Source organism: Osmerus eperlanus, chromosome 13 (assembly GCF_963692335.1).
Source record: "Osmerus eperlanus chromosome 13, fOsmEpe2.1, whole genome shotgun sequence".
Lineage (NCBI taxonomy): Eukaryota > Metazoa > Chordata > Actinopteri > Osmeriformes > Osmeridae > Osmerus > Osmerus eperlanus.
The window spans coordinates 15,877,991-15,891,073 of record NC_085030.1 but is presented as its reverse complement, the minus strand read 5'-3'; the positions used below and the strand labels follow the sequence as shown (position 1 = coordinate 15,891,073).

General features: G+C 44.9%; 1 protein-coding gene across 1 annotated transcript; it reads left to right on the top strand.

Moving 5' to 3' along the window:
* Positions 1-5,040: 5,040 nt before the first annotated feature.
* On the top strand, positions 5,041-11,366 carry qdpra (quinoid dihydropteridine reductase a). Its single transcript, XM_062476079.1, has 7 exons — positions 5,041-5,207; positions 5,506-5,598; positions 6,011-6,107; positions 6,322-6,462; positions 8,169-8,277; positions 10,134-10,217; positions 11,162-11,366. Exons 1-7 carry the CDS (start codon positions 5,124-5,126, stop codon positions 11,262-11,264), a joined length of 711 nt encoding a protein of 236 aa, XP_062332063.1. The 5' UTR covers positions 5,041-5,123; the 3' UTR covers positions 11,265-11,366.
* The last annotated feature ends 1,717 nt before the right edge of the window (positions 11,367-13,083 follow it).

Here is a 13,083-nt window from a genome sequence, read left to right as displayed (position 1 = left end):
ATCGGAGATGCACAATCAAGCCATGGGTTGTGCTGTTTGGGTTTGAGTGTCACATACACATTAACATAATGACACATGTTGCGTATGGATATTCATCTCGGCCATATGTCAAGCCAGTGTGTACCTGCTACTGTCACATTAAGTTAAAGCATGATTTATAGGGGCAACTAGAGGAACAACTCTATTTGCATTCTCCCTCAGTGGGTTGCCACATCTGTGCTTAGACGACTATGGATGTGACTAGTGTATCGCTTAAAACTGCACTGATTCATCACATTGACGATGGTATAGTCTTGCATGCAAATAGGATCTGAAGGAGGAGGAAGAGGACAGGAAGAGGAGGTATTTTTGTAATCCATTTTGGGTCTTGAGAGACCAATGTGCATGTGTGTGCTCGCATTGGTGTGTATGTGTGTGAATGTGTGTGTGCATGTGTTCGTGCATGCTTTTGTGTGGGTACATTTGCGTGTGTGTGTGTGTTCTCCCTGGAAGGGTTTCGTGTGGAGATCCTAACAGACTATGACACATGCTACGGGCAACATCGCTGGCACAGGCCACATGTGACATGTAACTAGTTTCACAATCCATTATACATGAAACTGTCTGGAGCCAGGCTGTGGAGCCCAGTGTCAGCTGTGCTCACTCGCCATCCTGCTCCCAGGGGCCACGGCATCCCTGGTTCTTCTTCTCCTGGTTTGATGGAGGATCTGTAGTCTCGGGGGGGGGGGGGGTGACCTCTTACACAGTGGCTCCTCAGGGCACCCCTGTCCTGCATGTTTTCACTGCTCCAACACACCTGATTCAAATGAACGGGTCGTTATCCAGCTCTGCAGAAGCCTGCTGATGACCATTCATTTGAATCAGGTGTTTGAACAGGGTAACATCTAAAACATGCAGGACAGGGTGCCCTGAGGGTTGGGAAACACTGCTCTAGCACACAGACATAGCCAATGCTTTCCACAGACTGTGCGTAGGCTATCACACAGGCCGTGTACGTAGGCTATCACACAGACTGTGTACGTAGGCTATCACACAGACCGTGTGCGTGGGCTATCACACAGACCGTGTACGTAGGCTATCACACAGACTGTGTACGTAGGCTATCACACAGACTGTGTGTGTAGGCTATCACACAGACCGTGTACGTAGGCTATCACACAGACCGTGTGCGTAGGCTATCACACAGACCGTGTGCGTAGGCTATCACACAGACCGTGTACGTAGGCTATCACACAGACCGTGTACGTAGGCTATCACACAGACCGTGTACGTAGGCTATCACACAGACCGTGTACGTAGGCTATCACACAGACCGTGTACGTAGGCTATCACACAGACCGTGTGCGTAGGCTATCACACAGACCGTGTACGTAGGCTATCACACAGACCGTGTACGTAGGCTATCACACAGACCGTGTACGTAGGCTATCACACAGACCGTGTGCGTGGGCTATCACACAGACCGTGTACGTAGGCTATCACACGGACTGTTGTGTGACTAAGGAGCCTCCAAGAACGTGTCAAGAAATCATCAATAACTAAAATAAAACCCACATCAATAACACCAACAGGGACCAGCCCAGCTCACAGCAGACCTCAGCCGAGCCTAATGGAGTCCTAGCAGCAACTTGGCAGTGGTTTGGTACCTGCAGACACCTCTGAAGTTTGTTAGAGTTGAAAAAAAAAAACCTTTCTCTGGAAGCCCAGTCCGTCGAAACCAAGTTTAAAGGGGGAGGGAAAAAATCCTTACTCGGTTAAGATAAATAGTGGTCCAGTCTCACAGCACAGCCCCTGTCTAGCCTGCCCACTCATCTCAGCTGGCAGTAGCATTGCCCTTAAGCTCTGACAGCGTGAAAGAGGAAAAGTACGACTTATATTAGTTGGGTCCGTTAAGCTCCTTCCAGCTGTGTACCTACCCTGGCAGCAAAGAAAAAAGACAAAACACACAAGCACAAAGAAAGCTCACATATGGACCAGGGTGATAATTCTGATGTGTGTGCAAACTTGATGAAAGCTTTTTCCACAATCGCTCTGATGTTGAAATGCAACAGGATTTAGACACCCACACAAGTAGGAGAGTTAATTACTCTGTCATCAGTAACAGAGAGGCACCACACAACACACACACACACACAATAGAATACAAACACAAATGCGCAAACACACACAGAGAGACTCACATTCATGCCATGCACACACACATGCACATATACACAAACTGTACTGTAAGATATCTGTTAAATGCTTTTAGTTCCAGGTTGTATTATGTTTAATTAAGATATAAACAACGTCTCGTCCAACTTGTAATTAATGTTATAGCGTGGCGAACAGCTTCCTTTCCACATAGGATGTACTGTACACAGTATCTTCCCCATGGGACACAGTGAGCCTTATCACGTACAGTAGAATGGAAACATCCGTTTGAAACCAGGCTGTTTGTTCAAAACCATCCTCTGCTTTCTCCTTTCCTCATTCCTGCGTTCTCCAAGTACCACCGCAGACCTGAAGATTGTTCTGGGCTTGATTCAACAACGTGATTGATTAACCTTATCTGTTTCATTGATCGGGTGATAGTTTCGCTGTGCTACTTTTGGACTCTTGAAACGACACCAGAGCAGCAAAGCCTCTTTTGGGGCTGGTTGTTGCAGTCAGAGGAGATTCATCCTCAATTCTACATAACACAATCATAAAACTGTCATCCTCTCGTCACATGAGGGATGCTGAAGCAACAGACAGAATAGACATAAGATCGGCTCGTTGAATTTGCTGTGTTAGATGACAAGGCATTTTTGTTCGCCTGGGAACACAACAAGAGAAAGTGACACAGGCTCGTCTTGCTGACGGGGTAAGTGCAGGCAATTTAGCACCTGTCCACAGGTAGTGAACACTGTGAGGAGCCATAAGGGCCTCTCTCATACGTTCTGACATACTCTCTGACTGAAAGGGTATCGTGAAAAACGAGCACTCACCAAAGAGGTTTAGTAACTGAAAAGTAAAAAACAAAACAATATAAAGCTTAAAAAAAAACAATTCTGCAAGTTGCATAACGGTGCCTGTCATCACATTCACATCAAATATACTGTACGCCACCTAACATTTATCCACAGCATGGATATTAAAAGTGTTGTAGTCAGCATAATAAGTGGGCTACATTTTTTACTCAGATTATCTCAGATACGCTCTGATTTACAGTAATTAACGCAGACCCCCACAGTGAGGGATACTAATAACACTATCTCTTTTTTTTATTATTATCTCACCCAAAAAAACAGCCTCCTGTTCACTAAATTTCAAGTTTAGAATCGGACCACACTCCCTCCCTCTCCTCTTTACATTTACATTTAGTCATTTAGCAGACGCTCTTATCCAGAGCGACTTACAGTAAGTACAGGGACATTCCCCCAAGGCAAGTAGGGTGAAGTGCCTTGCCCAAGGACACAATGTCATTTTTCAGCCAGGGAATCGAACCGGCAACCTTCTGATTACTAGCCCGATTCCTTAACCGCTCAGCCACCTGACTCTCTTTGATTGTTTCTTCACAGCCTTGGAGGCACAAGACCTCAACAAGCACCCACTTACACCTCCGAGACGACTCCCAACCCACCTCCAATCTCTCTCTCTCTCTCTAATCACATTTTACTCACCCACAAAACCTTCCTCTTCAGCAGCTTGCAGGCCCTCAGACAGGAGCCCCACAGAGGCCCTAACCTCCTCCGCGTATTGCTTCTCCACTCCCATCATTGTCTTACCCCAGGCGAGACGCTGTTATCCCACATCAGCGATGAGCAATATCTTCCTGTCTGTTGTCTCTCGTTGGGGACCTTTCATCCTCCCTCCCCCGCCCCTCCAGTAAACTTGGCTCTGTGACACCAGCTCTCATGTCGACGACGGGGTGTCCACCTTGTTCTCTTGGAGCTCTGGTATTTTTTATTTGCCCTTTGAAGCACCTGACCTACAATCTATTGCTGTTAGATCTAAACATTCGGATGAATCACTTTGAGATTTATACATTTAATGCATATATATTTTTATTGAAAATGTACCATGTGTAATCTTTGTGACTGACCAATCCACTTACTCTAGTCCTGTAGTGACATCTAGTGTCCACTGAGGGGAAGTGAAGCATCAACAAAACAGTTTCTACCTGGGGTCTCGAACCCACATGGTGCTCAGTGAGGTACAGTTCATCAGACACAGGACCCTGGCAGGGCCACCACTACTGATGAGCCCAGGTTTGGACTCGCACACTTACACAAGTATTTATTGAATTTGAATATAACTGTGCTCTAAATATTTAAATGAGAGAGCGGTTGTGTTTTAACATCTTTGGTTGGACCTCGCTAAAGCTCTGATTACGGCTCTGTGTAGAGAAGGTTTTCACTGTAAATGACTTTTGTGTTGGAAGTGTGTGTGTGTGTTGATGGGGGGGGGGGGGTTCAAGTGATAATGTTTGTTTTTATAAGCAGTCGTTCGATATTTGGAAGTGCCATAACTTGACAGACCTTCTGAAAATGTGAAGGTAGCATGTCGTTACAAGAATGATATTTAATAGCTTACGGCACACTGTCAGTAAACGTTTCAGAGTTTGAGTTGGCTATTTTGCGCTGTTGATTTGAATATGTATCCTTGGGTGTTCAATTTCCCCATAGAGCGGCATGAGCGATCAGCGTGAAATAATCTTATTATGATGTGTTTGACTGTGTGGAAGCCTCAGGCAAAATTCTGTTTAGATGACATTTAAATGTGTGCTAAGGTAGGATATTCTGAGTTTCTATACACTGTGATCTTTATCTTCTCCCACAAAGACCTCATGAATGTCATGTTGCGTTTTTCTAGGTCCCAGTACTTTTGAAAGCTACGTTTAAAAACCATGTATGACATTTGAAAGTATATTGTGTCTCTCTCTCTCTCCTCTCTCTGACACAAGTCACTTTCGCCTCTCTCTCTCTTTCTCTCTCTCTCTCTCTCTCTCTCTCTCTCTCTCTTTTTCTTCTCTCTAACACACTCAGTCTCTATCTTTTCTTCTCTCTGACACACACTCAGTCTGTCTCTGCATAATCGTGAGTAGTTGTGTTTGCTGGGTCACTCATCACCATTGCTCGGTGCGAACACAAGGGGAAATCATGGCAGCGCATCGGGTCATCGTCTACGGCGGAAAGGGAGCATTAGGTTCTGCATGTGTTCATCATTTCAAATCTAAAGGATGGGTAAGAAATTATTGTGATAGTTGTGAAAATGTTGCCGGTTTGTATTTCAGTATAAAGCCATTTATTTCGCAATAGCCACTTGTTGATACACCCTACCCTAGCTTAGAATGTTAACGTCATGATAAAGAGGCAACCAGTAGGCTATAAGCTATTCATTTGACTGAAGCTTTCGTAAAACTTTAAAACTTGTATTATTAAAGACAAGCTTACACGTATTTTGTAACTTCATTCATACCAGTCATGATGAACATTGATTTTCATATTAATCACTCATTGATTCTCATGTTTTTATCAACAGTGGGTAGGCAGTATCGACATAGGAGCGAATGAGGAAGCGGACGCGAACGTGTTGGTGAAGTTGTGCGAGTCCTTTACACAACAAGCTGGACAGGTAGGCTAGTGGACATCATTATAGTGGGAGATGACACCTGGGTCGGCTTCTATGGTGACAAGTGGTTTATTGACCGGTGACTAGCTTACAATGAAACCGCTCAATTTATCTGTCTAGTTGCACATAGCCTACATAGCCAGGAGAAACCACGACACTTTTATAATGCTTCTGTTTATATTTAATAGACTATAGGCCTAGCACTACATCGGACCAGCTTTTTGTCGATGTTATGCTATTTATTATACAACTGGACGCTTCTAATGTGGTTTATAGTCATAAAATATAACATGTTATAAAATATTACGTTGCACTAAATTATTCCAAAGAGAAAGTCAAGATAAAGCCAGGTTATTAGCTAGGCTTACCGACGCTGCCAGACGGATGATGTTTAAGTCCTATCTTTCTCTCGCAGGTGACAGCAGATGTGGCCCAGTTGCTAGGGGAACAGAAAGTGGATGCCATCTTGTGTGTGGCGGGGGGATGGGCGGGAGGAAATTGCAACTCGAAAGGTCAGAGTTCAACAACAACACGACGCGATATCAACTAATTTTGAATCCGCTAATGTATCTATGTGAGACATTAACCGCACAAAGCCTGTCATCGGCCGTTCATGTGAGGGACCTGTTCAGGGGAAACCCTTAAATTAATTATAAACGAATAGTGAACAACATTTGCTCTGAACAAAACCTTGATTTAAAATATTTCTGAATATGTCTACTTCAGATTTGTACAAAAACGCAGATATGATGTGGAAACAGAGTGTTTGGACCTCCACCATCTCCAGCCACTTGGCCTCCATTCATCTGAAAGCTGAAGGACTGTTGACTTTGTCTGGGGCTAAAGCTTGTCTTGCTGGCACTGCTGGTAAGACCATCTTACTTCTATCCAGGAACATGTTATGATGCATTACCCTGTTTTACACCAGACTATTTCGTTCAGACTTTGATAGTGAAGGGACTTTGGTGCAGCCCACACATATAAGCAGCCAAAACTAATAGCAGCTTACGTGATCTGGGCCTTTGAGTTCAGAAACAATGAATGTAAATTAGGAGAGTGGATGGGATAGTATGAATCATTGTGATTTTAAATAAGTTTGTTGAAGTCATACCGTGACTCCCTTGAGGATCACAATACCCTGAACAATGTAAGCTAGTATCTGGTACCATAAAATATAATTACCCCAGAGCCTTCCCCCTATAACACCCTGAACCCTATGCCTGTGTGTGTTGCCCATGTGACCCTGATCCTGACAACAATTCCAATCCTGATGCCGTCCGCACAATCCTCCCGTTCTGATTGGCTAAGGGACTGGGAGGAGGAATGACTCAGCAGTTCTGGTCTACACGTGGTCCTGGTTAGGAGCTGCAGTTGTGGTGCTCTGTGGAGAGGATGATTACCTCAATATACCAGGCCAGATATTGTATGACTACACCCCCCAGGGTTTAAGAGGTTTAATGGTCTCAAGTGGCAGTTTTTTCCTCTTTTGGAAGTTTTAGGATAAGAAGATATCATGTTGATTTCCATTATTAAGTTTTGTAGTAGTTCACTTCTAAAGGAGACTCTGAAAATAACACAAATACACATTGTGTGAACTAATTTCAGGGAACACCGACTGTGAACAGAGAGATATTAAGAGACGAAACTTGAAACTGTATATTCGTTATATCTGTACACATGTCAGCAAGCTTTAATCAAACAAGCACACAAAAGCCTGTTTGCTTTGCTGGGCCCCCCCTGAACAAAGTGTGCCATCTGTGATGACGATGGGTGATAACGACAAACAGTGCCTATTATCTCAGCCACAAGCAAACCGCTGGTCGCTAGAGATCACATGGTAACCTACATTGTGGACATTCCATAGTGGGCTTAAAAGGCTTAATCGTACCACGTGAATGCCCGACCATGACCTAAAGGTTTGACCGTTGACCCTGGATTCTGATGTCTAGTTTGAAAACCTTGTTTGAAGGGATCCAGTGTGCCTACACTCAGGTTGAAATCACATCTGTGTAAATTGACTCCAATGATCCGAGTTTCCCCTGTGCTAACAAGGGGTTTCTGCTTCCTGGTCTAAGTGACTATAAACGAACAGAGCTGTCCGGCTCCACAGACATGTGTCTGTGTTTCCCATTAGCAAATTAGTTCCACTTCTGTCCTCCCTCCTGGAGGGAAAACAACAGCTTCCAGACTCACGTCTGTTTATCCTGCCCTCTCATTGGTTCCTTCCTCTAAGGTAGTCTGGGTATGCTTGTCATGTATTCAGGGGTAGAGAGCCGATACAATCTCATGAAGCACAGTTTAAATGAAAAAGGATGAAATATTGATTCCAGATGCTGTAGCAACAAACACTGATGTAAGAGATCAGACTGTTATACATACCTCAGAAGCAAACCCCCTCTACAAATGTATCATGAATTGGCGCATTAAAATATCTATAACTACGTCAATCTTCATTTTCTCTTTCTCTCTCTCTGTCCTTCTCTGTTCTCACTCTCTCTCAATGTCTCTTTCTGACTCCCTCTCTCTCTATGTCCCCCCTGCTCTCTCCCTCTCCCTCTCCCCCTCTAATCCAGGGATGGTGGGTTATGGGATGGCGAAGGCAGCAGTCCACCAGCTATGCCAGAGCCTGGCGGGGGATGACAGTGGCCTGCCCTCTGGAGCGGTTGCCGTGGCCACCCTCCCGTGAGTCACCCCCCATGTTTTCAACCATGTCTCTAACAATGACTACCTCTCCCATGTCCCCTATAGGAGCAAGCATTAATGACTACATCTCCCATGTACTCTACCGGGCCTGACATTAATAAGATTCTCTCAGCCTTCCTCAACTGTGCATTAGATGACATATTTACATTTACATTTAGTCATTTAGCAGATGCTCTTATCCAGAGCGACTTACAGTAAGTACAGGGACATTCTCCCCGAGGCAAGTAGGGTGAAGTGCCTTGCCCAAGGACACAACGTCATTTTGGCACGGCCGGGAATCGAACTGGCAACCTTCAGATTACTAGCCCGATTCCCTAACCGTTTAGCCACCTGACGTATCTTGATAGATATGTAGGGAGTCAGGTGGCTGAGCGGTTAGGGAAGCGAGAGAGCATCTGCTAAATGACTAAATGTAAATGTAAAAGGCTCGTCTCAAGTCAGATATAACAAGCTGGTCTCAAGTCAGATTTTTTCAACCTTTCTAAACTTTTTTGGGAAAATATTTTTGAAAACTTTCTTGTTAAAAGTTTTGGAACCTTCTTTTTTTCTTCAACCTTTCAGAACTGGTTCAGATCTAAAAGGCTGGTCTCAAGTCAGATCTAACAGAAAGAGTTTCCAAAAATAAAAAAAAGTTTCACAAATATTTTAGAAAAAGGTTAGAATTGTTTTTTCCAAAGGTTGAAAAAATGGCATCATTGATGAGTACTTGATGAGGACTCTACTCTATTGTCCTCTGCTCTGCTTTAATCTACTAAGTGTAGTCAGCACCTTAAACATGAGTGTCTGTACTTCTACTTGACTGAAGGATGTGTGTACTTTTGCCATCTCTGGTTCTTGCTTTCTGCTCTGTCATCATGAGAAGCCTGCCTGACACGTGAGGGTGTTTCTTTGTGGCTGATATATTGTAAGGCTTCATCCTTGTGCATTCCACTAACATGAAGAAGAACTGAGGCCAGAGCTTCCTCTCTCTCTCCCCCTCTCTTGCCCTCTCTTTGCCCTCTCTCTCCCCTCTCTCTTTCCCTCTCTCCCCTCTGTTGCCCTCTCTCTCTCCCCTCTCTTGCCCTCTCTCTCTCCCCTCTCTTTCCCTCTCTCCCCTCTCTTGCCCTCTCTCTCTCCCCTCTCTTGCCCTCTCTCTCTCCCTCTCTCCCCCTCTCTTGGCCTCTCTCTCTCCCCTTCTCTTTCCCTCTCTCTTTCCCTCTCTCCCCCTCTCTTGCCCTCTTTCTCCCCTCTCTCTTTCCCTCTCTCCCCCTCTCTTTCCCTTTCTCCACTCTCTCCTTTCCACTCTCTCCCCTCTCTCTTTCCCTCTCTCCCCCCACTCTCATTCTCTTGCTCTTGTGTTCTCTCCCCTCTCTCTCTCTCTGGCCGTCACATCTGTTTAGCATCAGCATCATGACTTGCATTTCTGCTGAAACACACAGGCAGCCTGGCAGGCAGGCCTGAAACAAACTGTACATCTCATCTGAGAACTGAAAGCATGCAAAGAAATGTGATTACTATTAGAATATATTAATCTGCTACTTACTACACTGTATAACATACTAGATTAGTAGATAAGAAACATTTTAATTTGGTAAATAAGATACATGTATACTGTTTGTGTAAAACAATTGCTGAGATAGTTGAGATGGATCCATAAATATAAATAGCTGGTAGATGTGATGTACAATGTGGTATAGCTGTGTAGTTGTATAACTGGTTAGCTGCGTAGCTGAGCTGTGTAGAGGTGTGTTTGTGGTGTAGATAGAGACGCAGTCCAGTATTAGCCAGAGGCTGTTCTCAGTCTTACCCCCAGAACAAGGCCTTGGAACTGGTTATCATTTCGTTTCATTTGGCAGGGTTACCTTGGATACGCCAATGAACAGGAAGTTCATGCCTGACGCAGATTTCAGCTCCTGGACTCCTCTGGAATACATAGCAGAGTGAGTCTTTTATTTATTTATTTGCAGGATCAGCAAATAAGGAGCTGTGTGCTTGGCCATCAAGTGGTTTGGGGTTTGCGTTAACGCCGTTAATAACGCGTTTAACTGACAGCACTAATCTTCAACAATACCATTCTGACCATTTAGTACAATTGTCATAATCATTTGCCTGTTCATGGGAAATTCGATACGACTGCTGTATTATGTACAACAACATACAATCCAAAGCCTGGATTTAAGGAGAGCAGAGAGATCAGAAGTGCCATATCTCGCCACAAGGTGGCAGTAGTGGTTTCACGACGGTTACTAGGGGAGGATGAATCACAGCCCAATCACATGACTGGCCTCGCTGTTGACATCATTGCCAAGAATAGAACCAAAGGACACGTATAGACTTGTGTATTGTAATTACACAAACTGATGCGTTACTAATTGAAGCCTTTAATCTTGAGTGGTTTGAACAGCGCTCTCCTGTCTGTGTGAACTGTAGAAAAACAAAACTCTACCTGCTCTTCCGCCTCTAGCAGAGATACGAGGGGTGATGAAACGTTGTGTGGCGTCTAAAAGTTGAGTCTCCCTGCTGAGCTTAGAGAGCTGCTGCTGCGTGTCCACCCCCCAGCCCGGGGGGGATTAGACGGGATTTCAACCAACCTCATAATCCCACAGGGTTTGGACGATAGTAACTCTACAGATTAACTGTGGAGGCTGATGAGGGTCCACGGAAAGGGACTCGGAGGGTCGGGGTAATTGGCACCTCACCCCCTCTGTCAAGCTCTCATCTCCACCGCTGTCGCTAGAATAATCTTTCCATAAATGTATCTCAACTGTTTTTGTTTCCCCCAGTAAGACACCACCGGGAGGAGAATGTGGTGTTGTACGTACGGAATCATATCCTTCTTCCTCTCCCCGTCCTCAGTATCTTCTCTTCCTTTATTCTGTTCTAGAACGTTCTTCCTGTGGTCGACTGGCGTGGACCGACCAGCGTCAGGCAGCCTGATGCAGCTGGTCACCTCCGGGGGCAGCACTCAGGCCGTCCCCACACAGTAGGGGGGAAGGAGGGATGAATGGAGGAGAGGGAGAGGAGGTGTGACAGATCGTTAGAGATTGTTAGAGAAGGAGAGAGGAAGGAAGTGGGTAAGGGTTTGTATGAGGGGTGGGGAGGGGAGGGGGGGTGTTAGGGATGGGGAGGTGTTGATGGGGGAGGGTGGGGGAGGGGTGAGATGAGATGAGGTGGGGAGGGTGGGGGAGGGGTGAGATGAGGGTGAAAGTAGAGAGAAGTAGAGCAAGATGAATGGTTGGGGTTGGAAAGAGAAACATTTCTTTTCTCACAAACCACAGTATCCCAGCTCCACCTAGGACCTGCTCTACATTACAGTGTTGTGCGGTGTGGCCAGAACAGAATCATGCACATGACTCATGCTACACTAGACAGTGACTAACCAAGACGTCTATCACAAATATAGGCCTGAATTACCTGACGTACTGTTCCAATTCAGTACTTACTTATTACAGAGTAACTACACAGACACAAATCCTTTTTTGTATGCTTCGGATCCTTAAGTTTGTCTTTTATGTCGTGTTCTGTGACGTAAATCCACTATTACTGCAACCAATGGAACCCAAAGACTGAGTTAAGCCGCTGACTTTAAACAAACGTACAATGCATTCTAGTGGAGTGGCCTTACTGTGTGTGTGTGTGTGTGTTAGGTTCAGCTGACTTGTCAGACGTAACTTCGCGCCTGCGCCCACAGTAGGATGGTTTTAGGCTTTTCCTCATCCATATTGTCAGTGTTTCAAAGCAGGGTGTCTGTATTTGTACCAGTGTACATGGTTATTGTGTTCTCTGGCCAAATAAAAATGAAAACTCCTTGTCACTTTGTGTTTGTTAGTCAATGTTTCCTGTAGAATGTAATGCACCACGAACTCAAGAGCATCTTAACCTGCAAATCCTGCTGGTAACGTATCTACCACTAGATGGCGATCTTCCATTACACCCATTGCCGACGATCAGTCCTGTTCTCATGGAGACTGTTAAAGAAAAAGTACAACTCAGCATAGGGTTAGGGTTAGATTTATACTCAAATGAAGTATATATTGATAATTTTCTTTATCTAAATTGAAACTTTACAGACGTTAAAGACATTGTACCGTAGAAACGTGATTTGCTGCCTCTTTGAAGAGCGTGTGGAACTTGACAAAACGACAGACGGGTTTGTTCACTTTGTGCAAACATTTTACAGCAGTGGCAAACCGGAAAGCATTGATTTTAACTGTTGGATTATGACAAATTGATATTTATAGGCCGCACTGCTGTACACAAACAGTAAGCCAGTAAACCAAACGGGTCTTGGGCAACCAACACCATATATTCTCCAGCTCGCTGCTCCAAGGCCTGCGCGAATGCAAATAAATAGACCATAGTACAATTATTGGACCTTACTCTTAAACTCGGTTATTCCTCATAGCCAGCTCTGCCCAGGGGGGGCTTGCGGTCCTGATGACATGCACCCCAATAAATCACAATGCTCAGGATTAATAGAAAAGAACAAAGCTCTTCGGCGCCAGCCGGCTGATATGTATTTATTCGGTGTGCCGCGGCAATTCATCTAGACGTGTGAGGGCGGCGGGTCCGTTCAGCGCCTAAACTGCCGCATACATTAGCTCTCATGATACTTGCGCTGTAGAGTGATTGCCCAAGGGAGGCCAGACTGTTTTTATAGCCCAAAGCGTTTTACCTGATCAAAGATGGCCTATGCGATATCGCTTGTTCTCGTCCCTGTGGGAGAAGCTTGTTAGATGATATGATAGTGTTTGTGTGACAACAGGAGTCTGTTTTAGACTGATGATGTTGGTTAGGATATTGACG